Here is a 19,203-nt window from a genome sequence, read left to right on the forward strand (position 1 = left end):
ATTTCAATCATTTGGCACTTGAAGAATGTGAGAATACTTTCTTTCAATGACTTAATTGCTATTATTGGGGGTATTTTCCCCACATTGCTCCCTGCATATCTGCAAAGATTTAAATTATAAAATTGTTTGAAGGCTTGAAAAGTATTTTGAACAGACACAAGGAAGATCCTAGTTTTGATCATGTTGTTTACATTCACTGTTAAAAGTTAGGATTGGTCGTACAGTCAAATCCTGTTAAAACGAACTTCAAAGGACTGCATAATTTGTTTGTTGTAACGGGAATTTCATTGTAATGAAATTCAAACAATGTAATGGAAATTAAATCGGGACTGAAACTTTATTTCGTTGAAACATATATTTTGTTGTAATGGTATTCATTATAACAGGATTTTACTGAATTAGAAAGCTAATTTCAGCTTTCTTTCATATGCTAATGTTAGTCTACTATACGTATATATCCTTTTTTGCACTTCACTTTGTTATAAATCCTTTTTCCCCCTCATTTTTTAAGTGTGAGAATATGTCTTGTGTTGCAATTGATTTTTTTTCAAATTTTACTTTACTTTAACTTACTTTACTTACTCCTTTAATGTATGTAATGAACTTATACTTTTTTTCCTTTGAAAAAAAAAAGTTAAGATGCTTGAGTTGATATTTGTTTGCTATGGAAAGTACCAGTCATATTGGAAAAAAAGAAATACTGGTAGTAAACTCTACAGAGAAGCTCAAACTCCCTGAGATATAGGCTTTCCAGAGAACGCTTTCTGAAACTACACTCATTATGACAAACATTTCTAATATTTTCATTTGCTTAAACAATTAAACTTCCATAAAATATTACTTTTAAACATATTTATTGAGACTAGTAGTGTCCAGCCTTTTTATTTATATTGAATATTTTAAGTAGTACCATGTAAAATTTGCATAGGACAATCAATTCTCATATTATGGTCTCTGGATTTGATCCCAATGATTTTCTTTCTGTAGGGTATGTCAAGCACATAGCTTAAAGCGCAAAGCTTGCTACAGTCAATCGATGAATTGAGAGCAGCCATTAGGAAAGAAAGTGCCCTAATATCAATCAGAAGTGATTTTAAACATTTTGGATTTCATTGGTCAGCGTCATCAGCTGCACTTGAACCACAATGGCCAGCAGTTTGAACACTTTCTTTAGATGGCTTGTTTCTACATTGGTTCACTTTATTTTTACATTGGAAACTTTTATGAACCATAATAATTGTTTGTTGCCATTATTCAAATAGATAGTGCATTTTTTTCGGTCATTCAGTAGAGTCTGGTGGGGTAAAGTGGTCATAAAATCGTAGATTTTCAACTAAGGTGGACAATAAATAAAACAAATTCTTTAAACACTTCAACTTTTTTTGTTCTTATTTTACATTGCATTACTACAGAACATGGCACATTGAACTTTAGGAAGAAAAACATTGATTTTAGTAGTTTTAGAGCACTTTCTTTTCCCTATGTTTTTATGACCACTTAATATACCTATAAATAACCCTAAAATTTGTATATTTCGGTAGTTTTTATAGTTAAAATTATATTCACGAGTACATGAGTGTATACACGAATATATTCGAGTCGTGTTATACACGAGTAAATATATGTTCTTATATGAGTAGATACCTGTATACATGAGATATATGCATGCACGTAGCTACTCAAGTATATATGTGTATATACGAGTATAAAAGCAGGTATACATGATTACCTACAGAAGTGTATACATGTCTACATGAGTACATACGCGTCACGTGTATATACGTGTCATGTGTATACGAGTATATAAGCATGTATATGTGATTACCTACAGGAGTGTATACGTGTATATGCGCGTCACGTGTATATGCGTGTCACGTGTATACACGTGTCACGTGTATACGAGTATATTCGCGTATAAACGAACATCATATGCGCGTATGCTCTTGTATCTCGAGAAAATACGTGCATACTTGAGTATATATGTAAATAGTAGAAGTATATACGCATATATAAGTGTACATACATATACGGATATACACGAGTTAATTCATGGGTACATCCAGTGCGTCTTTGTATGTATCTACTCACGTATATATAATATGGAAGCACGAGAATACATACATGTATACGCGTAAACTCATTTATATACCTGTATAGAAGTATATACGTACATTTACGTGCATACACCAGTACATGTATGTATACACAAGAATATACGCTTATATACATGTCGGCCTACAGAGTGAATTTAAGCTCTTGGGCAAAAATCAAAGGGGTGTGAGAGAGGAGGATAAGAAGCTAAGAATCATAAGGAAGTTATAATCATGAACGCTTTACATGCACACAAAGCTAGAATCTGATGGATGCAAAGCAGGGCACAAATTTGTGTCACAAAGATGATTTTACCTAGCATTTTAGTTTTTAAGAAATATTTAGAGCAGTTGTTAAAAGTTACGACCTGTAGTAGCATCGCAACAAAAGCGCAGCGGCTGATGAAAGTTTTTCAAAAGTCTCGTTATTGCAACAGAGAGTGATCTGTGAATGCAAAGTATGCGTTACAGCTGCAATCCGCAAAATTCATCAATCGCTTTAAAACTTTCTTAAGACGTAAAATGCTGTGCAAAATTGTCTTCGTGTAATAATTTTGTGACTTTTTTTGCATCCATCAGTTTCTGGCTTTGCGTGTATGTAGTGCGTCAGCATTGTGTTTGTGACCATATGTTCCTTGTGAGATTCTTGCTTCTTATTCCCCCTCTTACTTCTTATTGACCCTCCTCTCTAACACCTTTTAATAATTTTCTCAAGAGTTTAAACTCATTCTGTATACTTGTATTTCTTATGCTTGTATGTAAGTGTTTACTCGAGTACAACCGCGTATATTACGTGTCTACCTAAGTAAATGTTTTCTTGTATATACTAGTATAAGCGAGTATATAAATGTATAGTAGAATGGATAGCTGTATGAATAAAAAATACTTGCAGATACCCATATACGTATTTATTGGCGCATTTATGTGAATACGCCTATGTACGTGCCTACACGAGTATTTATGCGTATATATACGCATATACTCGTATATTTAACCCCGTTTACTGTAAAAACAATACATATTAAGTAAAACTAATATTTAATCTGTATCTGCCTTATACTTAAAGTTTAAGTGACATTAGAAGAACAATATTCGTTCAAGCCTAATATTATGACCACTTTACCCCATCTTACTTAAATTGTTCTAAAAAATTACCTAAAATAGATTCAGCTAACTGCTAATGAGTAAGAGTTCTTGAGACATGTAGGAAGCTTCCTGTGCAGTCAATCTGTTCCTAATTCTAACAAACAAAATTTCCCAAGGAAGTTAAAAAAGGTGTTTAGATTTTAAAATTTCTCATTTTCACGCAAAATATTTTTTTTACCAATTAAAATTTTGTCAGTTGTAAAATTCTGTATTCAAAATGTAGTTTCTAACTGCCCTACTCTAAAATAAAATTTTCATATTCATTCGAACATTTATTTCCAAGCTATAGCCATTTATTTGACGTATGACCACTTTACCCCATTGACCACTTTCCCCCACCAGACCCTATATCCTAATTTAGGGGTGTTTCCTTCGTTTCATACCAAGAAAAAACAATAAAGCTGTTAGAGTAACAGTGAGGTAATTTAAAATGGAGAACTGCAGTTCAAAGTTACCGGAGAACTGCAATTCACATCTGTCAAGTACTCACCAATTTCTGGATGACTACCATCATTCACCTGATCGCTCATTTGGTGCTCATGAAGCATGTTTGCAGCAACCAAACAAACTCTCAGGGGCAGAGAATCTTGACCTAGCAATTCAATGAAGGTTATGCAAGCGGCAGAAATCTGACGATTTTGATAGTTCGACAGAGCATAATCTGTGACATCTCTGCACGTTGAGCGAACTCTGCAAATAAAGAAAAATAACTTTCGGACATAAATTAAAATACCATAGACGTTTGACCACTTTTCAGAAAATTAATCAACACTATTCAAAATGGAGGGGGAAGGGGCACCCCATTATTTGGGTAATCAGCCGATATGGGAAATAATATAATTATGCTTTTGTGTATGCATTTTGCTGTTTTCCCCTTGTACTGTGTATGTACCCTTTGCTCCCCCCCCCATCCCCTGGAAAGTTCTGAAATGATAGGCACAGGGCTTGTTTAAACTTAGACTTTTTCACAGTATATGGGGAGGAGGTCGTGTGAAGTATGCAACATAGTTTTGCAAAAGAACGAACACTTTTATGTGGGGAATTTGTGGAAACAGGAAGTGCGTTTGGCATTACATTTATGGCAGTATTGTTATATTAACCACTGCCATCTAGAAAATGTGTATTAACTTATCTAAATAATTTTCTCTTTCAATGAAGTAATATACACTTTCAAAATTAGTCAAAAAGTTACTGGAATCTAACTCACTGATAAGTTTAGAAATTGAAGCAACCATCAAAAGGCTTCAAAGATAACATTGGAGAATATATATTAAATATTTTTTTTCTACTGAAAAGGCAGACCAGAAAATATTGGACCCTTTACGAACTGCAAATTAGAAAAAGGATGACATCTACTGAAAACCAAGTTGCAATAAGTCAAAAATTGCTTATTTTCCTATAAAATGCAGAAAATTAATCAAATTTCAAAAAATGTTTTTTTCATTTTAACATTTAGTCAATTTCCGAATAATTAGTTAAAACTTTATAAGAAATTTATTTATTACCTCAATCACTATTTCCACATGTGAAGAAAATATTTTTTCAAAGGATTTGGATATAGTGAACCATTGGTTATAGTGAAACTTATTGTTGGATCCACAGACAGTTCACAACAGTGAGGTTTGACTGCATTATATTTGTTTGTAAACTTTATTGAAGTAAAATTTATTCCTGATTAATAAATGTTGGGGTTTCTAAATGTGCAGTAAAGGGAATATTAAATTAAGATATCTATCAGATGAGTTTAAGCATGTGGGGAGGGTTCTTAAATGAATTTAAGCACGAGGAGACAGTTGAAATTCATGTCACCAATATGCAACTAGCAGGCACATTAAAATGCAGGTACAGATAACATTGTTTTTTACTTGATGCTAAGATTAAGATTACAAGGTTTAGAGCAAAGGAACTACATAACTGAAAAGCAAATAAGAATTACCTAAGAAAAAACTGAGAAGGTCCCCTGCTCCGCACTCACTAAAAATTAAGATTTACAAAACAAATTCAGTTTAGTTGAATGCTTGTATTATTAACAATATTCAATTTAAACAAATGCTTGGGAGTGCAGCAGGTTGGAATTATTTAGCTTTACTGAAAGTCTAAGTATTCAGTTGTTGAATATCTTATTCTCTTCTTACATGTATAGATATTATCTGTATTCCTAATATGTGTCAAACAGAAGTTGAGGAAATGATTTATAATACAAACGATAAGCAATAGTGATCAGTATAATTAGTAATTACTATTGAATTCATACTAGCAGTAGTGTGTAAGTTCTATTAATACATATTAAAAGCTATGTCAAAAATAAATGCTAACTTAAGTTCTTAGGTGTAAAAAAAGAAATAAATAAATAAACCACAAAATGTATGCACACATGTATGTATAGGAAAATGTATGAATTGACTCTTAATCTCCGAGATTGAAAACCAGACATTTTACTATAACTTTCATTAATTAAAATTACTTCAAGGCTTGCTAATTATCCATATTATGGTCATATCCAATTAGCAAAATATCATCATAATCTGAGGTGGTGGGTTCGATTTCCGCCCATTGCCCTAGTTATAACTTCCTTCTCTGTTCTGTTAATTCTGTCCTATATTATGTGCCTGCATTGTGATATCTGTCATTGGACTTGAGTTCATAAACGGGTCCTGTGTGACCAAGTACAGGAACTCAAAATGTATGGTGTCAATAAACCAATCAGCATAATGTATGACATTGATAGCTGCTGCTTAGTTTATATAGTACTAGATGCATTGCCCGGCTTTGCTTGGTCTACCTCAAAAATAACAGTTATGTCAAGTGAAGCATGTTAAACAATTAGGATGCAAATGAAGAAAAAAAAATACTGTAAAATTTCCCGACAAAATAACCATTCTTAAAGAAAGAAAACGGCAAATTGGAAATTCCCGAAAAAAATAAAATGCAACCCTCCATGAATACAGCTAAACACCTTGATTATCTTCTGCTGGTAGTACAAAAAAAAAAAAAAATAAATAAATAAATAAATAAATAAAAAATAATAAAGAAGATAAATTGTCAGATAAAAATCAAAAGGGGAAATTTTACCTTGAAACAAAAACAAAATTTTATTCAGCCACAGCAGAGAAAAAAAAAGTGGCAACCTTCTGAACACTAATTTAAAATGAGATTGCACAAACGATCATTTTCCGATATGAAAATAGTGTTTGATTAGGTTTAAAAAGGCTTTTAAATTTTTTTCCAATGATTTTACAGACATGTTTTTTTTTAACTCGAAGAAATTAAATTAATTTCAGGGGTATATTTCGCTGTCTTTCGAAAGACGCTAAATTTGAACTGATCGGATAATTATTTCAGGTAGAAAGAGCTATTTAATACTATTATTGGGTCTTAAAGTTAAAATTCGAACGGTTCATTTTTTTTTTTTTTTGCATTTGAACCCTTCCCCCTCTCCTTACATTCCTTCTCGGGTGCCCAAGTACCTCCCTGCCAAATTTGGTCGAGGTCTGACGAAAACTATGGAATCGTATAAGGAACACACACACACATATTCTTGGTTTTATTTATATAGATGTTTAATCAGCAAACTCTTGTTCACTAGCAGATTTTGACACTGGAGTGTTTTTGGAAGTTTAAACCAGTATTTTATCCAAGCTTGATGTCAAAAACCCAACTTTGTCCGGTACATACTAATTAGTAAATATTTGTGTAGATTAATTAAATTTTCCATTGTACTGGGTACTATACAGTTTAATTACAGATACAGTCACAACAATTTTTAATTTCTTCAATGTAAGTATTGATTCTAAAAAAAATATGTCAAAGAAGCACTATTACAAGGACATTAAGGCTACCTGTAACTTGGATATCATCAAAAGGATTCTGTAAAAGGTCAAAGATTGGGGGAAATGCTCTATGTACAGAATACCTACCTAGAAAGAGAAAGACCGGAATCAATAACAACTTCTTGGGCAACAAATTTGAGGTACGCATAATTAGGCCTTCCTTCCATCAAGTAATAAAGGTAAGTCAACTCTTTTTTTAGCCCATGTTGCTCAGAAAGGCTTGCAAGGGAGAAATGAGGAAGAACATTTTGAGCATCTAATTAGAAAAAATACAATTTAATTTTCAAAAGTTTGAGGACAAGATAACAGCATTTATCAGTTAAAAGACACAGATTGGCATCAAACAATTTTTGGCATGAAAACAAACTTCATTTCAACTGTGACACAAATGTAATGAATCTTAAAATAACAGGTGAAAAACAAAATTAAGTGTAAATTCAAAAAAAAAAAGCAAACTTTTAAGCTCAGTAGAAAGGTAAAATGTTTCTCTTTTCCTTCTACTTTTGAAGAGAACAAAAAATAAAATTTGAAACACGTTATACATGTACATGACGCAAAGCAAAAAGAAACGATGAAACTGGCTTTGGCTTATCAACAGCATAAGTTTCATCAAAAATGGTACATCAAAGATAATTAGGAAAAAATTATGTAAAATATTAGGCAAACATGAGCTAACCTTTCAGTCATTTTGATGCAATCTTTGGCTGCATTAACATTAAAGGTTAATTTATTTGGCTGCATCTGCATTAAATGTTGATTTTTTCATACTTTGTGAACACTTGCATTTAGTAGTACGTATGTGGCTCCGTCCATATTTTTACTTGTAATATATTACTACACTTGGATTGTAAATCAGATTTAAAACTAAGGGTTTTGTAGGGAAAGGTAACCCTAACATAATAAGCATTTATATTCTAACCAGAAAAAACTTTTACTTTGCAAAATATGATAACAATATTAAGTGCTAAAGAAAAATTTGAAATTTTTTTCTTACCTTCTGACTTTAATGTATTTGCAGACTGCCAGCCAAAAAGTTGAGTGGTATCAAACACTGTGCTTCCCTATGTCAAACAAATAAATATTGAAAGAAAAACACTACATTTACAATAAATTTGCACCAAAACCAGCAACAAAAATTCTAACAATTCAAAGAAATTTTTAAACCAGATAATGCTTATAGAGAAATAAATATGAAATTGAAACAACTGCTGACTTTCATTTCTTAATAGAATCCCACCATTGAAGATGGACATTCTAGCTTTTGGGTAAACAAGATAGGCAGGAAGTAGGAAACTAAAATCAATCAAAGTGTTATAGCTTATCTTTCCTGTATGTAAATTTCATGACTTTTTCCTTTTGTTCCTAACAATTTCAAGTTCATCTAAGGTTCTCCTTCCAAAAGTGTGTTTGTCAAGTTCGATACTTTCTTTTTAATCAAAATAAGTGCTCAATTTACAAATGTAGAATGAAACTAATCAAATGTTTTTTTTTTTTTAATAATGAGGTATAATAATAACTTAAAATCATGTGGGATTATGCAGTAAACAGATGCAGTTCTTTTCTTCATTATTATGATAATCATTTATTGCATAAAAGTAAACGCTCATTATATTTATAGCATTATTAATAAATCACTAGACTTAAAAGGCTTAACATGTAAAACCTGGGGCAAAGGAGAGTCAGAGGGGGTATGATTCAGTTGTTTAAATTTATCAAATTAAAAGATATTAAGGGATTAACTTTTTGTATGGAAATCAGGATGAGGGGTCATTGTTTTAAGCTACTCAAACCTCAAACTAACTGGGAATTAGGGAAAAGTTACAACTTTTTTTTTAACAGTTTACTGGATGAGGCTGCAATGAGTAAGGGGGTAGACAGATTTAAGAGGGTCATTTATCCTCATTGGTCACTAATAAATTGACTAGGACCAACCTAGGTGGGCCCACCCTGTTGCTGGTAGTCACATTTGTATTTTCTGAGCAAAAACTTTCTTCAATCTTGCACTTACCTTTAGCAGATCATAAACTGTAACATCGCATTCTAATCTTTCCTCTTCACTTTTAAATAGATAATTGTACAAGACAGGATATGGTTGAAAATTCCCCTTGACTCTGTCAACTGACTCAGGAGAAGATTTCTGGATTTTGTTGATAGTCTCCATTAAAGATTGAGATTTAAAGAGAGACGTCCCTATGGACAGTGGTATGGGAACATTTGTGAAAAGTTCAACAGCAGAAGTGCTAGGGAGCTTGTATATATATTGAGCAGTGCCAACGATTGCATCATAAGCCAAGTGAGCAGCTGTAATAATGAAAAATTGGGTCAAAAAATTTTATAGTTGAAATGAAACTTTTGAAAGTACAAGATTATGATTCTATAATCACACGATAAAAGTTAAATCATATATTGGCACCTTTTTTTTTTTTTTGCCTTCATGTTTGGTAAAAGAAAAAGGAAAGACAAAATATGTTGTTTTGTTTTCATCATAAACTTTTAAATAAAACAAGTCATTAATCAAAACTAAAAGGTACATTAAAATGAAAAATAACCTGCCGATTAAATAAATTCAGTCATTAAAAGGCAAAAAATTATACAAAATTAAAAACAGCCATTAAAAGTGGACTTTTGATTAAAATAATATGCCAAGTATATATATATATATATATATATATATATATATATATATAATACCACAAAATATGCATTAAATCTTAAATAATCTGCTGAATAAATTCATCAATGCATCAAGTCATGAATAAACATTAAAATTTCCGTTAAAATATAAAATCAGAATATCAGAAATAAACACGACAGGACACAAATTTTATTTTTCAATTTTCTTCAAAGTAGAAAGAGTTAGTTATATTGCCCATTATCAATTGTATTTGCACAGTATTAACACTCAGTGCAGGCATTATTAAGTATTTTATAGAAAGATTTATTAAGCACAAGACAAAATCACACATATATGCAAATAACTAAGAGACTAAAGTTCCATGTTTCTACAATGAAGTTTTCGCATCATTTGCGCAGATGCAGCATGTTACCTATAGGTGGCGTTGACTCACATTGGATGATTACATATTCATATGAGGGGGAATATAAGTGCCAGTGGCATTGATATATATTCTTTAATAAAATGTAAACAAGTTTCCAAGCCAAATGAAACAACTATAACTATTTTTAGAACACTAAAATTTATGCTGCCACTGAACTTTACAATACTTCTAACTGTTGTCAGGAAACCCCATCATAGCTCCAAGTCTGATTTTTAAAAAAATTGATTTAAAATAGTTTAAATACTTTTAGGAAACAAACTCTAAGGAAGAACATGCTACACCAACAAAAGAACCAATTTAAAAAAAAAAAGATATAAAAACAATTTTGACGGAAATTAAGGTGATATTGTGCATCTAGAGAAAATTGTTTGATTTTCAACACTGATCAACATCAAAAAGATTTTCACCAACCGTTCATTTTTGAATTATCAATTTTGATTACTATAAATAAAATATATAAAATATTTTTCAAGCTTTATAAACTTGTGTTTTGGTTCTGATAATAAAAAACTTTTGTATACACATGCTATTATAGGAATATGCATGTTTTACCTCAACATACAAATAGGATTTGAGCAGTTTTCATGGGTATTAATGCATTTGCTATTAAAGATGTTGAAAATGTGTAAACATTTTCATAGAAATAGAACTAACTTATGAGGCATTGCTTTCTTTAAATCTACTTCAACTTTTTTAAAATTACTCATATACATGAAATTCAACATGCATCCCACTGAACCTTTACACACCATGTAATCATGAATAATGTCCATCAACAAATGTGTCTTGCATCTTATTAAGAGTACAATTATTAAGAATCATACCTAAAGTTCACTCACCTCAAATCAAAAGAGTACATTTTTTTAAAGATGGAAAATAATAGAATTCTAAAATTTTAAAGCTTCAGCACTAATTTTGTGAAAATATCCCAATTCTATAAGCAAATTACGTTTATCAGAACTCAACATTAGAACTTTGGCTATTTCTGTTTACTTCTACTAAGGCTTATTCACCATCCACAAAACTTTTAAAATCCTACATTTCTTATCACTTCTTACCAGCAACTCAGCAAAAATGCTATAGTGGTAGGAGATCCAGACATTGTGAAAAGTAATAACAAAGCTTTTGCTAAACCAATGCACATCAAGAATGATACTTTTGGCTTCCTTAAGAAGTTTTCCACCTCCAGCTCAGTCACTTCCTATGCCAAGCTGATGAGTGCTAATAAGCACCAAAATTCAGTCCTCGGCTGGAATGACTGAGCTGGCGATGTATTTCATTACAAAAGTTCTTCAAATAGAAACTATCCAAATTTAAAAATCTTATTTTTCAGAAAAAAAAAAACGTATGTGGTACCAAGATTACACAATATTTATTGAACAAGAAAAACAACTGAAAATTATAAAAGTCATTCATTACATTATCTAAAGATCCACATTAGGGCCATTCCACAAAAAGCAGACATTTTGTTTTATATATAACAGATCTATATTAAACTTCAAAATGTGTAAAAAGGTTTTCTTTTTTCTTTTTCTTTTCTTTCTTTCTTTTTTTTTTTTTTTTTGCCAAAGAAACCACACATGTATTTCAGGTCTCTAAGGAAAAAACGTCATTTATTGCATTTTTAAATATTACTTTTGATGCAAAATATTGAACTCTCACCTGTGATCCAAAATGTCTGATTTTCTGTGGAATAGCCCACAGTCTGCTTCTTTTTAAAACTGATAAGTGTGAGATCACAATTTAGGAATCCTAAAATGCGGAAGACCTCAAAACCAGAACTTTTTTCCTTAAATAAATAATTTCTTTTTAAATGAAATTTTTTTAAAACCTTTTTTTGCTGCCTCTCATGTTATGGGTGAATAAGCGTTTTGCTGCAATGTTACAGCAATCTTTTAACATCCACTTTTGGTTAACAATACTACTTTTCTTTTTTTATAAGTATGCAATACAAAGCCTATTGAACTAAAGTACAAAATTATATTTCAGAGAAAATGATATACTTATAGTACCAATTGGCACATTGCATAATCTTTACTAATATTATAAAGAGAGAGGACGAATTTTTGTGTGTTTATATGTTCGAGGTAATCTCCGGAACCACTGGACCTATTTGAAAAATGAAAGGTGCCTTCTCACTGAGTAACATAGGCTATAATTTGAAAAAAATCCGATAAACAGTTCTTTTTTTATTCCAATTTAGGCCCAAATTTCATGTAAATTGCCTATTATTGGCTATTAAATGGGTGAAAAATTACTTGCACATATTAATATTATATATCGTTGAAAAGGGTAGAATTTTCCGTGTTCTAAGCAATTTGTTTCGATGCTCTAACTTCATTACGACGGGAGTAATTTGCGTTTTTAGCTCAAACTTTTTTAGGCTTAGCTGAAATGTAGGCACTACTTTCTTCATTAAATCTATCAATAAAAAGTGAAGGAATTATCCCAGTTTTCTTTTTGACACCATTGAAAAAAGCGACATTTTTTACTCCAGAAATATCTCAACCTTTGGTCGAAAAAAATAGCTTCTATCTTCAAAGGAAAAAAAGTTACAAGCGTTTTTAAATCAATTTTGAAATATGTCATTTTGATTCAGGTTGTCAACGATTTTATTTTCACGTTTCCACGGTTACGCTTTATGAATACATTTTGAATTCATTTCATGTTTCCATGGTTACGCTTTCAAAATCCATCTTTCGCATTTTATTTCTTAACTGTTTACCCGCCAATGTTCCAAAAATGGAACATCATATTTAACTGAAAGTTTTCCCAAGAAATAACGTTAAAATAAACAAGTTTTTTTAACACAGTTTAGTCTTATAAAAGTATTTTTTGATTTCCTGCTTGATTGTTTATATATTTTCAATTATTTTTTGCGATTTTTCGAAGATGAGTGTTTTTTGAGCTTTTTGCAACTTTTTCTTATAAAATTTACCAAAAATTGGCTTTTTCAGAAAATGTGATGATATTTATTATAGTTGTGAAAAATACTTCAATGTATGATTTTAAAATGCTTGTAGAAATGTACAATGATATTTCCAAAAGGTGTACCCCTTCAAAATAGCATGTTCCAATTTTGGAACATTGGCGCTTTTAGGGAGTCAAATTTTCAAGAAGTAAATCGTTCGACTTCCAAAGGGAAATTTCATTTTTCGTAATATATGTTTCTTTTTTCTTCTCATTTTGAATGTACTCTGATGTAGATGTTGGCAAAACCAAGTAAGTTTATATTTTGAAAGGATATGACGTTTCGTTAGCAAAGAAAATTATAACAGTCTACTGTTTGACGGACTATATGCCTCCGAATCCACACCTGCTCGGACAGCTGCATTGTCACGTGATAATAAAATATAATATTAGTGAGCGTTTTATTCTTCATATTTTAAATGCAGTTCAATATTCGCTAGCTTTGTTTTCAATCGAAACGAAATTCTGTTTGACGTATACCAACTTTTCATAAATGTTAAAAAATGTCTACAAGATTTCTTACTGTAGAAAAAGCTGTGGCTTATTTACAGACATTGTCAGATTCGGATTTGTCACATGTAGATATATGCCAATTACCTTCTGATGAACCAGGCAATGTCACTGAGGAAGAAGACGAGTTACAACCTATTACACCAATTGATGTATGTGGACAGGTGAACATTTTTTCCGCCTACTCTCGTGAAAATTTAACAAAAAAATCGGAGGAAGAACGAAGTCTGAAATCATTAGATAATAAAAGTAAAAAGTGAATGAAAACGGAAAAAAAGAAACAGTTGGAATTATCAGGAAATAAAAGTAGAAAAAGTATGAAAATGGATTTAACTTGGGAGAAGAAAGCTAATTTTCAGAAACTGATTTCATCAGAAAGTACTGAACCGCTTCGACACGCATTTCCGAATATAGTGGATTTATCTCCAATTGATTAATTTTTTAAAATTTTACCTTTGCAGTATGTTGAACACTTAGCAAATATGACAAACTTGTATGCATTGCAAAAAGGAGAATCAATAGATGTTGACAGAGATGAAATCCTACAATGTTTTGGTTTGCTGCTATTGAGTGGGTACCATTCTGTTCCTTCTGAAGATATGTATTGGAGCAGTGCAGAAGATACATCTGTGCCAATTGTACTAACACTTATGCCTCGAAATCGTTTTCGAAAAATAAAAAACAGCTTTCATTTGATGGACAACCATGAATTAAAACAAAATGACAAACTTGGAAAAGTATACCTTATTTACGAAGAATTGTGTAAAAACCTCCAAGAAGTTAGTGTATTTCATGAAAAATTGAGCATAGATGAATCTATGGTTCCCTACTACGGTCGGCATTTATGTAAAATGTTTATTAGAGGAAAACCAATAAGATTCGGCTTCAAAATTTGGATGCTGTGCTCTTCAAGTGGATACCCATATTCCATGGAGATTTATTCAGGAAAAAAAGAAGAATTCCCTGATGTGCAATTAGGATCCAGAGTTGAAAATGATCTATTATTAGTTTTGACTGACACGTCTAAGCATGAAGTGTACTTTAATAACTTTTTTACATCATATGACATAATTTCTCAGCTATCAAAGAAAGGTGTACGAGCAACAGGAACAATTCGTGAAAACCGAACTGGCCATTGTCCACTGAAATCCAAAAAAGCCCTTTCTAAAGAAGATCGAGGAAATTTTGACTATCCATCTGATGGATCAGGTGTACATGTGCAGCTGGAATGATAATGCAGTGGTTACAGTAGCATCTAATTGTTATACACATGAGTCACTTGCATCTGTAAAACGATACTCAAATGCGCAGAAATGCAAGATAGATGTGCCACAACCTCATCTTATCAAGAGATACAATGAAGGAATGGGGGGGTGTGGACGTCTTCTATAAACTTTTAGGGAGCAACAGACCTTATTTGAGGAGTAAAAAATGGTGGTGGAATCTTTTTAGTAATGCTCTGAATATTTCAGTTGTAGCTAGTTGGTTATTTCATTGAGAGTTACACGAAGTCAAGGTGAAGCATATAGAGTTTCGAAGAGAAATAACAACTCACCTCCTAAGAAGAAAAGTACGAGTGGAAAGTCATCCAGGGCCTTGTTGTCATTTACATAAACAATCAAGAATGTCTGACGGACATTATATTGTATCTGCATCCCAAGAATGTTGTGCGGTGTGCAAAAAAAAATACGACTAAGAAATGTTTCCATTGCGACAAACGACTTCACCAGCAATGCTTCCTTTCATATCTTGGGCATTAGATATTTCTGTATTGGATTTTCTAAATTCTGGTATGTACATAAATATAATTTAAAATATTTTTTCCTTAATAAAGTATGCTAAGATAGAAACCGCATTCAAAACCTCTTAGCTTAAAAAAATTCTCTGAAAAAAAAAAAAAAAACTTCATGCAAAGCGCCAATGTTCCAAAAATGGAACACACTGAAAAACATAGTAAAAAATTTTTTTCTGGAAATTTTATTTTATTTCTGTATTTACTAGACATAAATAGACATATATTCAAAAAAATACTCAAATTTGATCTTCCATCAATAGTTCGGCGGTTAAACAGTTAAAAGTATTTTAATATCTGTCGTCAATGTTTGGAAGGGTAATTTTGCATGGTGTTTTTTTTTCCTTTTATTTAAGCCTGATTGTTGAATATGTCAATCGACACAATTTTTATTCTCAAGGTAGACCGGGCAAAGCCGGGAAACGCAGCTCTTAATATATAAAGATGTGAAAGCTACTGTTAATGTGATCATATACCTTTTTGTTTGTTTGACGAAACATTTATTATTGCCAAAGAAAAAACATCCGCTTAACTCGCAGAAGGACTGGCTTCCGGTAGCGTGGTCGCTTGGCGCGTTAGGCTCTGAGCTGTTTAGTCTAGGATTATTGTTTTAAGGCAACCGTTAACGAAATTCATTGTTTTGGCGATTTGTTTTGAAATAAAAGGAACTTTTGATTTGTTTTTATCCGAGTGAAATGTACGACATTTTTTTTTTCTGACGATGATTTTTGAATGGTCCACAGCACTTTTTTTTTTTTTTTTTTTTGTGACGGATAGATTATGATAGCATGGTTGCTGGGCAAGTTTGGTGATAAACAATAGAATTATGGTATTATTTTTACACTTGAAAGATATTATTTGATGTCTTTTTTTGTTTATTTGGCGAAATATTTTATATTGCAGTAAAAACGGCTTCACTAGCTAAATAGAGTTTTAAAGCAAATATAAATCTAATTTAATCATTTGACGAAAAGTTTTAAATTCCAAAAAAACTTAAATAGTTTTTTTTTTTTTTAAAAAGGTGAGTACGCATTTTAGACAAAGAAAAATGATCATTTCACATCAGAGGGGGAGGGGGCAAGGTCGCCCATATAGGGGGGCAAGGGGGGGCTCGAGCCTCCATCCCCTTTGAAATTAGAACTTCCTTGCTTTTAGTACTTTTTTCTTTGCAAAAATGTAAAAACATTTCTTCTCCAGCCATTAATGAATAAGTTAGTAAAAATGTCAAATTTTAATGACTCTAATCTGTCCTGAAATCAGTTTCCATGGGGAAAATATCCAGCTAAACCACGGGGAAAATATTTGAGCCCCCCTTACAACTTTGCATATGGGCGCCCATGGGAGGGGGCATCAATTTTTTTAAATTCAATGGTCCTCCAATAATTTTTTAGCACGGACATCGCTGTGCGGGTACTGCTAGTAATTAAATAAAACTGCCATAGACTATACAGCGCTGCAAATTTTCTCTGACTTTTGTTTTGGGAAAATGAAGCATACTTTCATTCAGATTGATCAAAAAGTAAAAGAAATTCATCTCGAGCATCAGCAAAACCAGAAAAAAAGTGACAAATACTGCATGACAGGAAAGCTTTCACTATTTTTTAAGTCAGTCCAAAATCCGGAAAATTCCGAAATCCGGGAAGGACATGGTCCTATGCAGTACTGGAAAATAATTAGTAGGAAAGCAAAGTAAATATTTAATAAATTTGAAAGAAGAGATTCCAAGGATATATTGATAGAAAATAACTCTTTCACCGATAACCAAAAGTGTGTCCCAGACATGACAGATAAACTTCATTAAAAAAATTACCAATTAAAAAAGAAATTAGAAAAAGTAGGTGATTACTGCTCAGGTATTCATCTGAATGGTGCAGGATTATCATAAAAATAATATTAATAGTATCTTTATTATTTATAAAACTTACTAAGCAAATTTTGGATGATTCATAGAACCATCTTTGCAAGATCGAAATTAAATCAATATAATTATTAAAAACTTGACTTAAATAAGATTCCGCAGTATTGATCTAAATTTGAACAAAATAATTTGTAAATAGGATTCTTAAATTCAGACCTTTAGAAATGGACTTCAAAACTTAGAACTTTTCATTGAATTAACTTTTTTCCTTCCACGTGAAAACAAAAGCACTCATACAAACAGATTCATGCAATTAACACAGAAATGAGAAGTAAGAAATAATACTCACACTGAGGACTTTGAGACCACCAGCAATAAGCTTTGGTCAACTTCAAAAGAGGAACATCACATAAACGACATAATGGCCATGAAGTGAACCTAATAAACAAAAAATTTAGGATTAAAACTTTGAAAGATGTATCGTATTATTACAATTTAATTAGATTTGAGTATAGTACAGGGTTCATAATCAATTTTAGAAATAAAATGAAGGAGTTTTGAAGGAGTAAAATGAGATTTTGAAGTACTAATGTGTTGTCATTTAATGATGTCACAATTTTTTTCAACACATTTGACCCCTTCTTCATTTCTCAAAGTGTCACACACTTCACCTAACTCCTCCTTTTGTTATATTTTTAATAAACATATTGTTACAATAACTATGTGATGTCACTTTTTGTCACTCTTCCCCTTGTTATAAATTTCTTGAACCCGTCTCCCCCTAAAGGCATGACATCACTTGTGGATGACCCTTTTTACAATATCATAACTGCTATTTACAAAACAATTTTTTTTAATACACTCACTTAACATAGTACATCTACCTATGTATTGTTAAATATTTAAATAATAATTAGAAAATCTGACTTTTGCTGCTGAGAGTGGTTGCAAGAAAAACAATCATAAAACTTGAAAAAATAGCCAAGCACCATTTAAGCATGTTTTACTTCACTTATGAAATGTCTTAGTCATTTAATAATATTTTCACCTTCAACTTTTATGACTTCTCTGATTAATTTGAAAATTGCATCTTTATAAAAAAAATAAATATACGAAATTACATTAAAATCGCCCTTGTGATGAAGTTAAGTTGTCGGTTGAAGTTTATTTTAAGTTACTGTCATAGAGGAAGATTATGTAGTCTTGAACTAAAAAAGAATTTTTGAAGGAGTTGTAACTAAAATGAAGGAGTTTGAAGGGCCCTTTAAAATAATTTCCTAAATAAAGGAGTATTGGAGGAGTTTTGAAGGAGCGTACGAATCCTGTAGTAGAGCATTGGTTATTTGAAACCATCAGGCACTGGGGAGCAGATTTTTTGTCAAACCTATCATTTACAACAAAACTCTTGCAAGTGTCAGGAACAATGTAAAACAAAAGAAGCAGTGATGTAAAAGACAAAACTATATGTTTTGCGTCACATCTCATGAATATCATAACTGACTGTCCTTCTTAAGCATGTTCAAAATAGGTGTTAAAATAGTTTTACAGTTTAAGAACATACGAAAGGTACAGATGATAAACTGTGTCGGTTTTCTTTTACAAGGAACCGAAATAATGATGGAGTCTAGTGGTTGGTGAAGCATAGTTTTCCAATAGTCTATCATCTTTTGACAAAACTCCATAAGTCAGCTGAAATATTTATTTGAAAATGGTATAACAGGGGACAAAGCCCAATAGTCAAACATTCAAATGCATTTTCCTCAAAATTAGTTTTTTTTGACTGATGTGGTTTTTCCCCTGTTACCCTTCCTATGTCTAAGTAAAGTTCTTCTTTTGGTTTCGAATCAGGTTAGTGAAAAGCTCTAGTAACCAAATCTGAAACTTATACATGGCATACAAATTTGATTTTGATGAATGAAACATTTCTGGTTAATTTTTGTTACGGTTG

The 19,203-nt window shown here is 31.6% G+C and overlaps 2 protein-coding genes across 2 annotated transcripts in view; both read right to left on the minus strand.

The window, feature by feature from the left end:
* The window catches only part of LOC129229390 (spatacsin-like), a 90,698-nt gene extending 83,465 nt beyond the window's left edge, over positions 1-7,233 (minus strand). Inside the window, exons 1-2 of the mRNA XM_054863685.1 lie at positions 7,154-7,233; positions 3,727-3,926 (exon numbers count right to left, since the gene is read on the minus strand). Coding sequence (XP_054719660.1) covers positions 3,727-3,926; positions 7,154-7,233 — 280 coding nt within the window. The remainder of the gene's footprint in view (positions 1-3,726; positions 3,927-7,153) is intronic.
* Positions 7,234-7,883: 650 nt separating this feature from the next.
* The window catches only part of LOC129230497 (spatacsin-like), a 43,505-nt gene continuing 32,185 nt past the window's right edge, over positions 7,884-19,203 (minus strand). Inside the window, exons 11-14 of the mRNA XM_054864898.1 lie at positions 17,605-17,693; positions 9,075-9,367; positions 8,061-8,127; positions 7,884-7,957 (exon numbers count right to left, since the gene is read on the minus strand). Of these exons, the coding sequence (XP_054720873.1) occupies positions 7,884-7,957; positions 8,061-8,127; positions 9,075-9,367; positions 17,605-17,693 (523 nt within the window). The remainder of the gene's footprint in view (positions 7,958-8,060; positions 8,128-9,074; positions 9,368-17,604; positions 17,694-19,203) is intronic.

Source organism: Uloborus diversus, chromosome 9, assembly GCF_026930045.1.
Source record: "Uloborus diversus isolate 005 chromosome 9, Udiv.v.3.1, whole genome shotgun sequence".
Classification (NCBI taxonomy): Eukaryota; Metazoa; Arthropoda; class Arachnida; order Araneae; family Uloboridae; genus Uloborus; species Uloborus diversus.